General features: G+C 42.7%; 1 protein-coding gene across 1 annotated transcript; it reads left to right on the top strand.

The window, feature by feature from the left end:
- Positions 1–11,153: 11,153 nt before the first annotated feature.
- LOC123132001 (E3 ubiquitin-protein ligase SINAT2) lies at positions 11,154–16,670 on the top strand. The gene is made up of 4 exons (XM_044551743.1): positions 11,154–11,364; positions 13,286–13,589; positions 15,511–15,897; positions 16,069–16,670. The coding sequence occupies exons 2-4, from the start codon at positions 13,362–13,364 to the stop codon at positions 16,387–16,389; spliced, it is 936 nt and encodes a 311-aa protein (XP_044407678.1). The 5' UTR covers positions 11,154–11,364; positions 13,286–13,361; the 3' UTR covers positions 16,390–16,670.
- Positions 16,671–17,198: the final 528 nt, after the last annotated feature.

Genomic DNA, 17,198 nt, shown 5'->3' on the forward strand with positions numbered 1-17,198 from the left:
GCAAAACTCGATCAAGGTTGCTCAAGCAATCATCAAAAGAGGATCTATAAACAGAGAAATCATCCATGAAAACTTCACAAATCTTTTCACAAAAGTCAGAGAATATAGCCATCATGCATCTTTGAAAGGTAGCAGGTGCATTACATAAACCAAAAGGCGTACGTCTATAAGCAAAGGTACCAAGAGGGCAAGTAAAAGTGGTCTTTTCTTGATCCTCAGCTGACACAGGTATTTGAGAGAAGCCAAAGTAACCATCTAGAAAGCAAAAATGTGTATGTTTGGATAATCTTTCTACCATTTGATCAATGAAAGGCAAAGGGTAATGATCTTTTTAGTAACTTTATTTAATTTGCGGAAATCAATTACCATCCTATAACCTGTAATGATTCTTTGCGAAATCAATTCATCTTTATCATTAGGAACGACAGTAATACCTCCCTTCTTAGGGTCACAATGGACAGGACTTACCCACTGACTATCAACACCGGGATAAATTATACCTGCCTCCAGAAGTTTTAATATTTCCTTTCTTACCACTTCTTCCATCTTAGGATTTAGCCGTCGTTGGTGATCAATAACTGGTTTGGCATCTTTCTCCAAATTTATTTTGTGTTGACATAGAGTGAGGCTAATGCCCTTAAGATCATCAAGAGTATATCCAATAGCAGCACAGTGCTTCTTCAGAGTTTTCAATAATCTCTCTTTTTCATGCTCTGAAAGGTTAGCACTAATAATAACAGGATATATATTCTTTTCATCAAGACAAGCATATTTAAGAGTATCAGGGAATAGTTTAAGCTCAAACATGGGATCACCCTTGGGTGGAGGAGGATCCCCTAGGATTTCAACAGGCAAGTTGTGTTTCAGAATAGGTCCCTGTTTAAAGAATACTTCATCTATTTCCCTTCTTTCATTCATAAACATATCGTTTTCATGGTCTAGCAAATATTGTTCTAAAGGATCAGTAGGAGGCATGGAAATAGAAGCAAGACCAATAATTTCATCTTTACTAGGCAATTCCTCATCACGGGGTTGTCTACGAAACTTAGCAAATTTAAACTCATGAGACATATCCCCTAAACCAACAGAAACAATATCCTTATTGCAGTCTATCTTAGCATTAACAGTATTCAAGAAGGGTCTACCAAATATAATGGGACAAAAGCTATCTTGTGGGGAACCAAGAACAAGAAAATCAGCAGGATATTTAACCTTCCCACACAAGACTTCAACATCTCTAACAATCCCAATTGGTGAAATAGTATCTCTATTGGCAAGCTCAATGGTAACATCGATATCTTCTATCTCAGCAGGTGCAATATCATGCATAATTTCTTTGTATAAGGAATCAGGTATTGCACTTGCACTAGCACCCATATCACATAAGACATGATAGCAATGATCTCCTATTTTAACAGAAATAACAGGCATGCCTACAACAGGTCTATGTTTATTTTTAGTATCAGGTCTAGCAATTCTAGCAGTCTCATCATAGAAGTAAATAGCATGCCCATCAATATTATCGGCCAAGAGATCTTTAACCATAGCAATATTAGGTTCAAATTTAACTTGCTCAGGGGGTTTGTGTGTCCTAATATTACTTTTGTTGACTACAGTTGAAACTTTAGCATGATCCTTTATTCTAACAGGGAAAGGTGGTTTCTCAACATAAGTAGTAGGAACAACAGGATCATTATAAGTGATAGTCTTTTCTTCAACTTTAATAGGTGCAACTACTTTTACTTCAATGGGAGGAATATATTTAAACCACTTCTCCTTAGGGAGATCAACATGAGTAGCAAAGGATTCACAAAAGGAAGCTACTATCTCAGAGTCAAGTCCATATTTAATGCTAAATTCACGAAATGCATCGGTATCCATAAAAGATTTAACACAATCAAACTTAGGTGTTATACCTGACTCCTTACCTTTGTCGAGGTCCCAATCTTCAGAGTTGCTTTTAATTCTTTCCAATAAATCCCATTTGAATTCAATAGTCTTCATCATAAGAGATCCAGTACAAGAAGTATCGAGCATGGAGCGATTACTGAGAGAAAGCCGAGCATAAACATTTTGAATAATCATTTCTCTTGAGAGCTCATGATTGGGGCATGAATATAACATTGGCTTAAGCCTCCCCCAAGCTTGAGCGATGCTTTCTCCTTCGCGAGGCCAAAAATTATATATATAATTACGATCACGATGAACAAGATGCATAGGATAAAACTTCTGGTGAAATTCCAATTTCAATCGCTTATAGTCCCATGATCCCATATCATCACATAGCCTATACCATGCCAATGCATCTCCCTTCAAAGATAAAGGGAAAACCTTCTTCTTGATAACATCCTCGGGCATACCTGCAAGCTTAAATAATCCACAAACTTCATCCACATAGATTAAGTGTAAATCGGGATGCAATGTTCCATCTCCTCCAAAAGGATTAGCTAGCAGTTTCTCTATCATACCTGAAGGAATTTCAAAGTAAACACTTTTAGTAGGTTCAGTAGGTTGAGGGGTAGCTAATTGTGGTTTCGGACGAGGTGAAGATACCCCGAACAAACCCCTCAAAGGATTATGTTCCATAGTAACAACTGACAGTAAATTTCAGCACACTATATGAATTTTTTTCTTACCAAATTCCACCTACCAAAGGCGCTTCACTCCCCGGAAACGGCGCCAGAAAAGAGTCTTGATGACCCACAAGTGTAGGGGATCTATCATAGCTTTTCGATAAGTAAGAGTGTCGAACCCAATGAGGAGCAGAAGGAAATGATAAGTAGGATTCAGTAAGGTATTCTCTGCAAGCACTGAAATTATCGGTAACAGATAGTTTTGTGATAAGGTAATTTGTAACGAGTAGCAAGTAATAAAAGTAAATAAGGTGCAGCAAGATGGCACAATCCTTTTTGTAGCAACGGACAAGCCTGGACAAACTCTTATATGAAGGAAAGCGCTCCCGAGGACACATGGGAATTATCGTCAAGCTAGTTTTCATCACATTCATATGATTCGCGTTCGGTACTTTGATAATTTGATATGTGGGTGGACCGGTGCTTGGGTACTATCCTTACTTGGACAAGCATCCCACTTATGATTAACCCCCATTGCAAGCATCCGCAACGACAACAGAAGTATTAAGGTAAACCTAACCATAGCATGAAACATATGGATCCAAATCAGCCCCTTACGAAGCAACGCATAAACTAGGGTTTAAGCTTCTGTCACTCTAGCAACCCATCATCTACTTATTACTTCCCAATGCCTCCCTCTAGGCCCAGACAATGGTGAAGTGTCATGTAGTCGATGTTCACATGACACTACTAGAGGGATGACAGCATACATCTCATCAAAATATCGAACGAATACCAAATTCACATGACTACTAATAGCAAGACTTCTCCCATGTCCTCAGGAACAAACGTAACTACTCACAAAGCATATTCATGTTCATAATCAGAGGGGTATTAATATGCATAATGGATCTGAACATATGATCTTCCACCAGGTAAACCAACTAGCATCAACTACAAGGAGTAATCAACACTACTAGCAACCCACAGGTACCAATCTGAGGTTTGGATACAAAGATTGGACAAGAGATGAACTAGGGTTTGAGATGAGATGGTGCTGGTGAAGATGTTGATGGAGATTGCCCCCCTCCCGATGATAGGATCATTGGTGATGATTTCCCCCTCCCGGAGGGAAGTTTCCCCGGCAGAACAGCTCTGCCGGAGCCCTAGATTGGTTCCGGCAAGGTTCCACCTCGTGGCGGCGGAGTTTCTTCCCGAAAGCTTGCTTATGATTTTTTCTCGGACGAAAGACTCCATATAGCCAAAGATGGGCATCGGAGGGCCACCAGGGGGCCCACGAGGTAGGGGGTGCGCCCATGGGGGTAGGGCGCGCCCCCCACCCTCGTGGCTGGTGGGTGGCCCCCCTCTGGTACTTCTTGTGCCCAATATTTTTTATATATTCTGAAAAGTGCTCCTGTGGAGTTTCAGGACTTTTGGAGATATGCAGAATAGGTCTCTAATATTTGCTTCTTTTCCAGCCCAGAATTCCAGCTGCCGGCATTCCCCCTCTTCATGTAAACCTTGTAAAATAAGAGAGAATAGGCATAAGTATTGTGACATAATATGTAATAACAGATCATAATGCAATAAATATCGATATAAAAGCATGATGCAAAATGGACGTATCAGCCACCTTTATAATTCTTTCATACATGTCACTCATGAGTCATTGCACATCCCGGTACACCGCCGGAGGCATTCACATAGAGTCATATTTTGTTCTAAGTATCGAGTTGTAATTTTTCGAGTTGTAAGTAAATAAAAGTGTGATGATCATCATTACTAGAGCATCGTCCCATGTGAGGAAAGGATGATGGATACTATGATTCCCCCACAAGTCGGGATGAGACTCCGGACAAAAGAAAAAAAGGCCATAAAAAAGAGAAGGCCCAAAAAAAGAGAGAAAAAAGAGAGAGAAAGAGAGAAGGGACAATGTTACTATCCTTCTACCACACTTGTGCTTCAAAGTAGCACCATGATCTTCATGATAGAGGGTCTCCTATGTTGTCACTTTCATATACTAGTGGGAATTTTACATTATAGAACTTGGCTTGTATATTCCAATGATGGGCTTCCTCAAAATGCCCTAGGTCTTCGTGAGCAAGCGAGTTGGATGCACACCCACCTTTTGTTGAGCTTTCATACACTTATAGCTCTAGTGCATCTGTTGCATGGCAATCCCTACTCACTCACATTGATATATATTGATGGGCATCTCCATAGCCCATTGATACGCCTAGTTGATGTGAGACTATCTTCTCCTTTTTGTCTTCTCCACGACCACCATTCTATTCCACATATAGTGCTATGTTCATGGCTCACGCTCATGTATTGCATGAAGATTGAAAAAGTTTGAGAACATCAAAAGTATGAAACAATTGCTTATCTCGTCATCGGGGTTGTGCATGATTTAAATATTTTGTGTGGTGAAGATGGAGCATAGCCAGACTATATGATTTTGTGGGGATAACTCTCTTTGGCCATGTTATTTTGAGAAGACATGATTGCTTTGCTAGTATGCTTGAAGTATTACTATTTTTATGTCAATATTAAACTTTTGTCTTGAATCTTTTGGATCTGAACATTCATGCCACAATAAAGAAAATTACATTAAGAATTATGCTAGGTAGCATTCCACACCAAAAATTATGTTTTTATCATTTACCTACTCGAGGACGAGCAGGAATTAAGCTTGGGGATGCTTGATACGTCTCCAATGCATCTATAATTTTTTATTGTTCCATGCTATTATATTATCTGTTTTGGATGTTTAATGGGCTTTAATATACCTTTTTATATTATTTTTGGGACTAACCTATTAGCCAAAGGCCCAGTGCAAATTGCTGTTTTTTTGCCTATTTCAGTGTTTCGCAGAAAAGGAATATCAAACGGAATTCAAACGGAATGAAACCTTTGGGCGAGTTATTTTTGGATCAAACGTGATCCAGGGGACTTGGAGTGGACGTCAAGAAAGAATCGAGAAGGCCACGAGGCAGGGAGGCGCGCCCCCCCACCCTCGTGGGCCCCTTGTAGCTCCACCGACGTACTTCTTCCTCCTATATATACCCATATACCCCGAAAACATCCAGGAGCACCACGAAACCCTATTTCCACTGCCGCAACCTTCTGTACCTGTGAGATCCCATCTTGGGGCCTTTTCTGGTGCTCTGTGGAGGGGGAATCGATCATGGAGGGCTTCTACATCAACACCATATCCTCTTCGATGATGTGTGCGTAGTTTACCATAAACCTTCGGGTCCATAGTTATTAGCTAGATGGATTCTTCTCTCTCTTTGGATCTCAATGCAAAGTTCTCCTCGATTCTCTTGGAGATCTATTCGATGTAATTCTTTTTGCGGTGTGTTTGTCGAGATCCGATGAATTGTGGGTTTATGATCAAGATTATCTATGAACAATATTTGATTCTTCTCTGAAATCTTTTATGCATGATTTAAATATATTTGCAAGTCTCTTCGAATTATCAGTTTGGTTTGGCCTACTAGATTGATCTTTCTTGCAATGGGAGAAGTGCTTAGCTTTGGGTTCAATCTTGTGGGTGTCCTTTCCCAGTGACAGCAGGGGCAGCAAGGCATGTATTGTATTGTTGCCATCGAGGATAAAAAGATGGGGTTTATATCATATTGCTTGAGTTTATCCCTCTACATCGTGTCATCTTGCCTAATGCATTACTTTGTTCTTATGAACTTAATACTCTAGATGCATGCTGGATAGCAGTCGATGTGTGGAGTAATAGTAGTAGATGCAGAATCGTTTCGGTCTACTTGTCGCGGACGTGATGCCTATATACATGATCATGCCTAGATATTCTCATAATTATGCGCTTTTCTATCAATTGCTCGACAATAATTTGTTCACCCACCATAGAATTTGTTGTCTTGAAAGAAGCCACTAGTGAAACCTATGGCCCACGGGTCTATCTTCCATCATATTATTTTCCTATCAACTTGTTATTTCTATTTTGCAATCTTTATTTTCCAATCTATACAACAAAAATACCAAAAATATTTATCTTATTATTTTTTATCATATCTCACTTTCGTAAGTGACCGTGAAGGGATTAACAACCCCTTTATCGCATTGGTTGCGAGATTCTTGTTTGTTTGTGCAGGTACGAGGGACTTGCGTATAGTCTTCTACTGGATTGATACCTTGGTTCTCAAAAACTGAGGGAAATACTTACGCTACTGTGCTGCATCACCCTTTCCTCTTCAAGGGAAAACCAACGCAAGCTCAAGAGGTAGCAGCCACCAGCCCCGGAGGCTTGCGTGGGCCAAGAGTGGGAAGGGACCAGCCCCTGAGTGGGCTGGTGCGCCTCCCACCAAGGCCCAAGGCGTAGCAAAGGGGAGAGGGGGGAAACCCTAGGCGCGGATGGGCCTTAGGCCCACCCTAGGGCGCCCTCCCCTCTCTCCCCCTTGGTCGCCCCCCTCTATCCCATCTAGGGCTGCTGCCCCCCCCCCTTGTCATACACGAAAGTCTCTCTCTCGACATAGCCCTACCTCTCCACCTCCTTGTCTTTCGTAGTGCTTGGCGAAGCCCTGCTCGAGAACCACGCTACTCCACCACCACCACGTCGGCGTGCTACTGCTGGAGTTGTCTTCCCCAACCTCTTCCCCCTCCTTGCTGGATCAAGGCGCGGGAGACGTCACCGGACTGCACATGTGTTGAACGCGGAGGCGCCGTTGTTCGGCGCTTAGATCGGAATCGACCGTGATCTGAATCGCTGTATGTACGACTCCACCAACCGTGTTCTTGCAACGTTTCCGCTTAGCGATCTTCAAGGGTATGAAGATGCACTCCCTCTCTCTCATTGTTAGTATCTCCTAGATTGATCTTGGTGACACGTAGGAAAATTTTGAATTATTGCTATGTTCCCCAACAAGAGCGTGGGGAGTTGGTCATTGAGGATATTTCACTTTAAAATTACATTCATATGATTACTATGTTCAAGATTTCACTTCATTAGTTCATTATTAACATTGATAGATTTCTGGCTCATGATTTTTGTGCTATTTTATATGTTGTTTATCTGAATCAAGGTTTTTTTGTCGGTCAATATTTTTAAAACGACCGGTTACCGGATATTTCGTCGGATCCTGAATTTTTTGCTACATGTTCACATAGTTAACATAAAACTCATATTCATATTTTAGCACAAAACATAGCCCCCTAGCCTCGTGGAAGTGCTTTCGGCACCGCGGGGTCGACTACCGGCCTTGCCAACATGATTTTAGTGTTTAAAAATTATTTTATGCCGTGGTGGGTTAGAGAGGGCTCAAACCCGCTCACTAGGGAGTGGATTGATATGTGTTGACTACTAGAACACAAAGAGATTTGCGTACATAAAGAGTAAAAATGCTATATTTTTTGTTCATAAATGAATTTGAATTCAAAATTTGTTTAAATACTTTAGGCCAAATAGCCAAAAGTTTTTGAGATTCTTCAAAAACCAATTCTTTTGGCACCTACCTCGAAAATCTGGTATCAAGAGAGAAAAAACCTTGGTTCAACCAGTAGATTTTAATTTCAGATTATATAGTTAGGCTTAAATTTGCCCAGGCTTCACAAAATTCCTGGCTCCGCCCTTGTTGATGAGGTACTTGCTGCAGTAACGTGTTATGGTCCTTGCACTCGACCATGCTTGGATTCAAAGCTTTGACCCATCACCTTCCATATGTTGTATGAAAAAAGAACGAAAGCTAATGTTTAGTTCTCTCACCAATTAAAATCAATGACGACCATATTAACCCTGGAGATTAAGAGTTGTACTTGACTATGTATATACTCCACTACTCCAGTCTCCAGGTTCACATGCCGGCGTCTTCTGGAAAGATGTAGGTCCTAAAACAAGATTTCATGGTAAATCTGATAGTACCATTTGTAAATGACAAACTATTAATTCTCATCAAGTTTCCGTTGAAGGTAGAAAACTTTCGTGAGGGTTTCTAAAGTAATGGGGGGGTGTAGTATTTTTCTCAAAATATCAAACTGTCCTTATTTGACATGCAACATTCTTGTTGTCACGCTCTCGCCCCATGCAAATGCATTTACCATATTTGATAGTTTAACAAGGGCTACACTAGCATTGTTGTGAAATTTAGCCAGAAAGGAACTTCTGTAGTAAGTGACTCAAGATGTTACCGCGGACTGTCAATCTTGGCTTGTATTGTGTAGCCTAGTGTCAGTGTATTTCCTTTGTTTTTTCCTTTCTTTTATATTTTTTCTTTGGCTGTGCATCCTGAATGTCTTTGCGACATCTTGTGCAGAGGTTGGGTGTAATTGGTATCTGCATGATATTAATATATTCTCCTTTTAAAAAATTTCCTTCCAAGCCTAAAAAGTGTTTTCACTATGTTGATGTAAAAACATATGAAAAATAGGAAGATGGGTATGAAAAGTGTTGATTATATAGTACTACGTTGTTCGATAGTATAATACATTATGTGCAGATTTATTAACTCATGTGAACATGTGCAAACACAAGACCTATACCATAAAACATCATCTCTTGTACTTCCGTGTTTATTGTATTAATATTGAGCTACATTGTGATGTCTTCTTGCACATGTATTATACATAAATCATGCTACAAAATAGAAGAACAAGACTCTCTCTATCTCTCACGCACACAAATCTCTCCTCCATGAGAGCAAAATGTTACCATAAGTAAACACGTACACATTACCTGTAAAAGATAAATATCATGCACCAATTTAAGAAAATATTGATATAGTTTCATTCCTTCGCGGCAGCCTATTGATTTGTGCGATGGGTGTTACCTCTACGGGTTGATACCTTAGTTGCTCATGTGAGGGGAATACATGTAGCTTGCTTCAAACCCTTGCACTTGGATGCCCAACAAGGTGCTATCAAAATAGAATACACTTGTGTCGTCAACATGTTTATTGTTTTTATAGGTGTTTGTAGTATGTTGTTTGACACATATGTATGGTATAAATCACATTACAACATCAAGGGTTCTTTATCTGACGCACGACATTATTGTTGCCATGCATGCTCTCATGCATTGCAGATGTGATTACCAACATGTAAATGGTATCCTAGTATTAGTGCCTTGCTTCATCTTTCCCTTTCTGTCATATTTAATGGTGTGGATGATAGGATTGATCGCCGACGAGGCTGAGCGGCACATATTGCATGAAGCATTGTTGGGCGGGTGGCTTTATTACCACCGAGCTTTTTGTCTCTACATTTGGCATTCCTACTGCTTCCTAAGCCTAACCATAAGCCTTTTTTTCTCTCTCGGGGGTTTCAATTCTAGTTTGTAGCTAATACTATGTTAATATAGAAACATACGAAAATGGGACGGTAAGCAAAGAAAGAGTTTGATTGTATAAGTGGTATGTTGTTCGATAGTAATGGTATCACTATCTGTAAATTTATTGCTTGTGTGAACATGTGAAGATCTAGACCATAAACACCATCTTAAAAGTTGTGGTGTGTTTACTATATTCATATGTAGTTGCAGTATGATGCCTCCTTACACGGTACATAAAACACATTACAAAAGCAGAAGAAACAAATCTCTCTCTCTCTCTCTCTCTCTCACACACACACACACACACACACACACACACACACACACCCCAATTGTTCATCGGCTCTCTCAGGAGGAAAAAAGTCGCTCATTAACAATGTAACATAAAGAGTTGAATATGTAAACAATTCCGCAAATGATAAATAACATATAAAAATTTAAACAAATATAATTACGGTTTCATTCCTTTAGGAGTCATGAAGGCCTCAATTTATGCTAGTAACTAAGACATGTTATCCTCGTCAACATCAGCTAGCTCTTCCGGCCTCGCGGAGCTAGCTACCTGTCTTTCACATCAATATAAGTTGTTTCACACATTAAAAACAGACAAAATTGTTCAAGTGTTAAAGTCATGACAACCATATCTCTTCGAAGAAGCAGAGATGCGGGACTTTGGACCTCATATTTCAGTGCAAAAATATTGTGCAAGCCCCCCATATAATAGAAACATGGAAAATTATTCAAATATTCAATATTCATCGAACTACAATTATTCGCTTTACGGACAAAAGGAAGGTGAAATTTTGAAGTGTCCTTGCCAAGTATGTGGTGGCTTGATGAAATTTCTTCCAACTTATTAAAGATGGTAAATCTGTTTCACAACACACAACAAATTTCACTTTCGGCACCGATCGCTGGTACGAAGCAATCATGTGACATTCCCTTCATCATCAGCACAAGTTGTTCAACATTTCATCAAAAATGAAAAAAAGCACAAGTTGTTCAAGTGTCAAAGTCTCTTTCCGGGTGACCATGGCTCCCCTGTGAAACCGAAGCGTGGGCCCGGCCTGTCAGCCAAAAAAAAAATCCTACCGTCGAAGCGTTTACTCCGGCGTAAAAAGCGCGTAGAACAGAAACCGCTGGCGCTGAGGTATATCCACGAGATACGATTGATTTCTTGCTTCGCAAAAAAAGAGAAAGCAAAACCGAAATATCCCCCCGCCTCCACCACTGTTCGTCTTCCCCTCCTCTCCTCCTCCACCTTCCCCCCTCTCCACTCCCCCCCCCCCCCCCCCCCCCCCCCCGATTCCTCCACCGAATTCGCCTCCCATTTGCCCGTGTCCCCGCTTCGGCGCAGCCTGCCCGTACGCGACATCGCCCGCGGCGGCGGGACGGAGGGGCGGGCGGCGTGCCCTCGGCGGGTGCTGCTGGGCTTCGGCTGGCGTGGAGCGGAGGAGATCCACCCCCGACCTGGGATGATACCCTCGTTCGCTGGTGAGGAGCCCTAAGCTTTGGTTGCGCGGGATTGCTCCAAAGCCTTCTTCTTTTTGGTTGCTTCTCAGCGGGGGATCTTCCCGCCGCTGCGGATTTGAGCAATCAAATCTAAATCTTCGTTCTTGCTATCCGTTCAGTTAAGCCGCCGGTTTCCCTTGCTGCGTAGTGCCGCACTGATCTAAAACCGCCCGAAACGCCCATGTTTCCAGTTCGATTAGGTTCTTGCGCAAGATCCAATCCAATGCGCGGCCGCCGTTTATTTTGCAGCAAATTGGGGAAATCGACTGGATTCTAATTCAAGTTTCCGTACAGTTGAGGCGAAAGGTTCCAAATCTTGCTCGGTTTGGGAAAACCCTACCTTGCCGTCAATTGTTGTGACAGGAGAACAGCGAGGAGCAGAATGTGGTTTGGATGGGGGCGAACTTGTTTTTTTTGCTTGTTCTTACTACTTACGCATGTTGTTCTTTAAGGAGAGGTAAGGTAGTCGTAAACCAGACCAGGGAAGGTGCCAAAGTGTAGTAGTAGCAGTTGTTCTTTAAAATGTCGAATCGTTGGTGCTTTCTGTTAGTGGATGATATAACTGCTCCTTAATGGCATGCCGAAGTTCTAGAAATGGTCTAAGTTTTGGAATGAGACCAACCAAGACTGATAATTTGACGGAATTCATTTTTTTTCTTCAGTTCTAACTTCTGTATAAGTGAATAGATGTTTAATCATCCGTAGCTTCAGTTCTAACTTAAGCTCTAAGTCAAGTTGGATTCAGCTGCTGGTGGTGGCAACCTACAAAGTATGGATATGGCAGAAACTGCCGAATTGCCGTCCTAGTACGGGGGGATACGGGGACATGCACGGGTACTCCGGTATACACGTATCCCGCAGTATCCCATCTTTTCCGAATTAAAAAAAGGGGAAAGAAATCAGGATGCGGCAGATACGGTGTGGACTCGGTGGGGATTCGGGAGCCAGCCTCGCCGCCGCAGCCTAGGCTGCCTAGGCTCGAGGTTGCTGCCGCCGCCGTTTTCCCCAAGCCCAGCTCTACCCCCGACGAAGAACATCCATCCAGCAGAGAGGAAGATGGCAAGGCGTTCGACGACAAGGAAGAAGGACCAGGCGGGGAGAAGATGGGGATTGCAGCCAGCAGTGAGGAAGAAGATATAAGCGGCGGCACAGTCTTTTCTTCTGCTCTCTGCAGCTCTCAGGCGGCTGGGGGAAATGAGAAGAGAACGGCTAGAGGAGCTGACTAGTCTAGGGTTTCAGGAACTAGACCTTATATGGGCTCTGAGTGGAGGGTTCGTATGGACTATGGGCTTCCCCAAAGTCTTTTATCAATAGAAATGAGTCAACATATATCCAGTACAAAATCTCTGATCCAAATATTATCATTAAATCTTTATTACATGCTATTTTTGTCTATATATTTATATACCCTGCCGTATCCCCGAATGGCTGTTTTTTTAAAAATGTCGTATCCTGTGTCCCCGTATGCGTATCCCTGTCTTTCCGTCCACGTGTCCGTGCTTTTTAGGTGGCAACTACTAAGGCCATGTTTGGATTACCCTTTTTTTTAAATACACCTGCAAAAAAAGCACGCCTCCACTCACCGGTTTTGTTTCCAGCCGGAAAACACTCGTGTCCGGTAAGATACACTTGTAAATTTAATACCTCTGTAATAAATTACACCCATACCAAGGGTGGCCTAACTGGTTCTCACTTTACGTTAACTCCAAATGTGTGGGTGGGGCCACAAGTCTTTGTCTCTCACCTCTTGATTTTCTGCTTGAATTCGAAATGATGACCCGTGCAGGTTTATATAGCCCCTCTAAACTGAGAAATTAATTCAGTATCAACCTATACCAGCGCTACAATTATTTTACACATGTTTAAATATATCAACTAATAAGCATGGAATTTAATAATGCAGCTGATCACAAGGAAGGATGGAGTGGTGGGGGTGTTGATATTATCTAGTGTTTATCAATGTGAAAGAAGCTTTCACAATGGCCCCAGGAAGCAGCATTGTGAGTGTGACTGAAGTTCCTGAGTCAGATTGTGGCGACCGTGGGCTCTCCGAGGCACTCAGTAGTATTAGGCTTGATGGAGATTCTACAAGTAAGCCCTCCTGGGCTGCGTCACTTGTCAATGTTGGTTTGTCATCATTGACTGGCTTGAATGATTTGCTCGAGTGTCCAGTGTGTACAAACTCAATGCGCCCGCCTATACTTCAGGTATGTGTACTGATGCGTGTCTTAAATCTTTGTATTCCTGCAGCAGAGTGTAATCATTGATAATTTTGATATTAGTGCAAATGAGATTCTGTTATTTTTAATTTGACTTGGATTTTCTTACATGAAATTGACTTGGATATTGGGCTGGATTTGTGTAGAAAGTTGTGCCAGACTGCCAGTCCCACGACTTTGGATAATTCACTGTAATTGCCTTTTGATGTAAGGTGTAATTGTATTTTGTAGAGATGTTGCATTTGTGACAACATACGACATGTGGGTAGTAGCGTGTCCTAAGCTATTCAAAGTTATTGTGTTCAAGGAAAAATTAAGTGCAAGGTGTTAGGTGGCCAACTTTGCCTCTGCCTAGCACCTAGCTTGCCTAAATTTTGCCTTTGCCTAGGGCATTCTGTACGGACATGGCAGAATGGGCTTGCCTAAATTTTCCTTGATTGTGTTGGTAAAGTCTACTTATTCTTTTGCCGAATAAATTACCCTTGATCGTTCTATTCTGATCTATTTTTCATGTAGAATTGCCTACCATTTTAGCTTACAGAAATTCTTTAGCTGCTATGTTCGAGGTTCTACCTTCAAACTAATAACAAGTTTATATTTGGCCACACTAAATCAAATGTCTTTGGTTTTGTGTTCACCGTATTGCATGTTTGCTGAATTCTTGATCTTCAAAGTAACTTCCACATGCTGAAAAAAAATAACTCAACACTTGGGGGAAGAATCTCAATAGCATTTTTTTAGGTCGATAAAACACCCTGAACACCGGCTTCACTGGCTACGGCAGTGCAATGGGCGACCTGACATGCACGGGGAACACACAGTGAGAGTAACATTTTTTTTTGGTGAGAACCAGGGTTCGAGCCCTGGATGGTAGCCCCCCTCCTAGAGGTCTTACTGTTGTGCTAGATGCACATTCTCAACTTCCACATGTTGAAGATACAATAGGAATGTATGAGAACAGTTGCTTGGTTTGATCAGTATATTTGTGCCTTGGATGCATAGTTAGGTGCTCATGCTTCTGTCTTCCTTTGTCATTTGCATGGTCTCAACTCTCAACAAGCACACAAGATTTTGGGTGTGTTTGGTTTGAGCCCCAACTAGCCCCACCAAAAAATTGGTATGGCCAAAAGTGTGGGCATTACCAAAATTTTGGTAGCTTGTTGATGTTTGGTTTGTGCCATTGCAACCGTCCAAATTTTTGGCAAAATAAACATCTTGTTTGTTTTGCTACCAACTGCGTCTTGTAACCACTGTAATCCTCCAAACATTTATGCACATACTTGGTAGGAAAATGCTAAGATGCAATCAACAAGAAATATAAATCATCGTTAAATAAAATCACAAAGGGAAAGGCGGAAGTTGCTACTGAAACTGGATTGCATTGCATCCTTAATCACGACGAGGCCCACTAATAATTAATTAAGGGCCATAACAATCGGAACTAACATGCTGCATGCATCACAAAATAAGAAAAAGTCAAGGGACCCACAGAGAAAAAGATGGAAAGTTACGACGCCAAAATGTTGGCAAACGTTTTGCTCGCCATCGCCTCGCCTGCGAGTTGGCGAGAATTACATGGGTGGGTGTGGGGCGTCTCAGGCGAGCCAAATTTTTGGCACCAGTCCAAACGACTACCAAAATTCATGGGCCACCCAACTTTTTGGCATGGTAAGCATTGGCTGTGATCCAAACACACCCTTTCTACCGTTGCGCGAAAGCTGTTCTTGGTACCCTTGCACATATCATGATTGTTCATTTCTGCAACTTTGCTATTGGTTCCACCCTTATTTTGTTACATTATTCAAAATAATATCAAGCTAATTGGATGAGAACTATGGTAGTTAGTAGAACAAGTTTTGTCCATTATGATTTTATGATAATCTATTGATGATTCATATTCTTCCTGCAGTGCCCAAATGGCCACACAATTTGCTCCAGCTGTAAGCATAGGGTAGACAACCATTGCCCCACTTGCCGCCAGGAGCTGGGAAATATCAGATGCTTGGCTCTCGAGAAGGTGGCCGAATCGATTCAGCTTCCATGCAAATACCAAAGCCTGGGCTGCACCGAGATCCATCCTTACCAGAACAAACTTAAGCACGAGGAGCTCTGCAGGTTCAGGCCATACAGCTGTCCATATGCAGGTTCAGAGTGCCTCATTGCAGGTGACGTTCCGATGCTCGTGTCTCATCTCATCAATGACCACAAGGTGGATTTGCACGAAGGCTGCACCTTTAACCACCGCTATGTGAAGTCCAACCCTTACGAAGTGGAAAACGCAACATGGATGCTCACTGTAAGTAATGATACATCTATGCATGTTAAACACGGACAGACATGCAGTAGGCGTGCCTATCTCTTGGCGTTCCGAATGCGATTATAGTCCTGTCATTTTCTTTGTAGCCTTCCGATCGATCTTCGGCTGTGTTCAGTCCACTGTAGTGATATGCTCTCTGCCATTTTGCAGGTTTTCAAGTGTTTCGGGCAGCACTTCTGCCTCCACTTCGAGGCGTTCCTGCTGGGGATGTCCCCGGTGTACATGGCGTTCCTGCGGTTCATGGGGGAGGAGAGCGAGGCTCGGAGCTTCTGCTACAGCCTGGAGGTGGGCGGGAACGGGCGGAAGCTGACGTGGCAGGGCACGCCGCGGAGCATCCGGGACGGGCACAAGAAGGTGCGGGACAGCTTCGACGGGCTCATCATCCACCGCAACATGGCCCTCTTCTTCTCCAGTGGCACCCGGCAGGAGCTCAAGCTGCGCGTGACTGGCCGCATCTGGAAGGAGCAGTGACCGACGGCTCCTGCTGGGGGCACGCGGCCTACCTCTCCTCCGGAACGCGCCGCTGCAGCAAGAGCACTAGATCGGCAATCGTGGCTCCAGCCTGTCTGTCTGTGCACATGCCTCTTCGGCCGTTTGTTCTCTCCGTGATTCCATTGTTTTGTTGCCGTGCCGGGAGACTGTCTGCTACTTCTGCTGCTACTTGGTGTACAAATGCTTGGTGGAAGGGAAAGGGTTCCCAAGAACGTACGACGTATGTTGTGAAATTTCTTGCAATTTGTCATACAAATCCAGTGCATCTTAGCCTGGCATGCTGTTCCTGGTAGGCGCAGCCCTGGTTCCCATAAAAAAGGAGGGTGATTGATTTCGGTTGGAGGCGACGTTCCTATCGACAGTGAGGTGTCTATGGTGACTTTGTTAATCTTAAGACCCGATCCGCCGGCCAATCCATCCTTTTGAATGTGTTCATAAAGAGAGGGTGTGCATGAGTCTACTGATCTATTCATAGGGGTGAATGTGTGTACTGTGCTTCGAGTAGAAGATATAGACTCACAATGCCATATGAGAGGCACTTTCGACTTTTGTCTGGAGGCCATGGCATGCAGGTGATGCCGCTATGGAGGTCTTGTCGTCTCAAGGGGTTCGTCCCTGACGACGGTCGGCGAGATTGAATCTGGGTGGAAGCTGTTTCGGACCCCGACCGTGTCTCTATCTCTCAGAATCGAGGTGGAAGCCATTTGGCTTCTTCTGTGTTGAAAAGAGAAACTATGTGCAGAACAATGTGGTAAGGGAAACCAACGAACACGAGGGAAGAAATGGAG

Source organism: Triticum aestivum, chromosome 6A, assembly GCF_018294505.1.
Source record: "Triticum aestivum cultivar Chinese Spring chromosome 6A, IWGSC CS RefSeq v2.1, whole genome shotgun sequence".
NCBI classification, from domain to species: Eukaryota; Viridiplantae; Streptophyta; class Magnoliopsida; order Poales; family Poaceae; genus Triticum; species Triticum aestivum.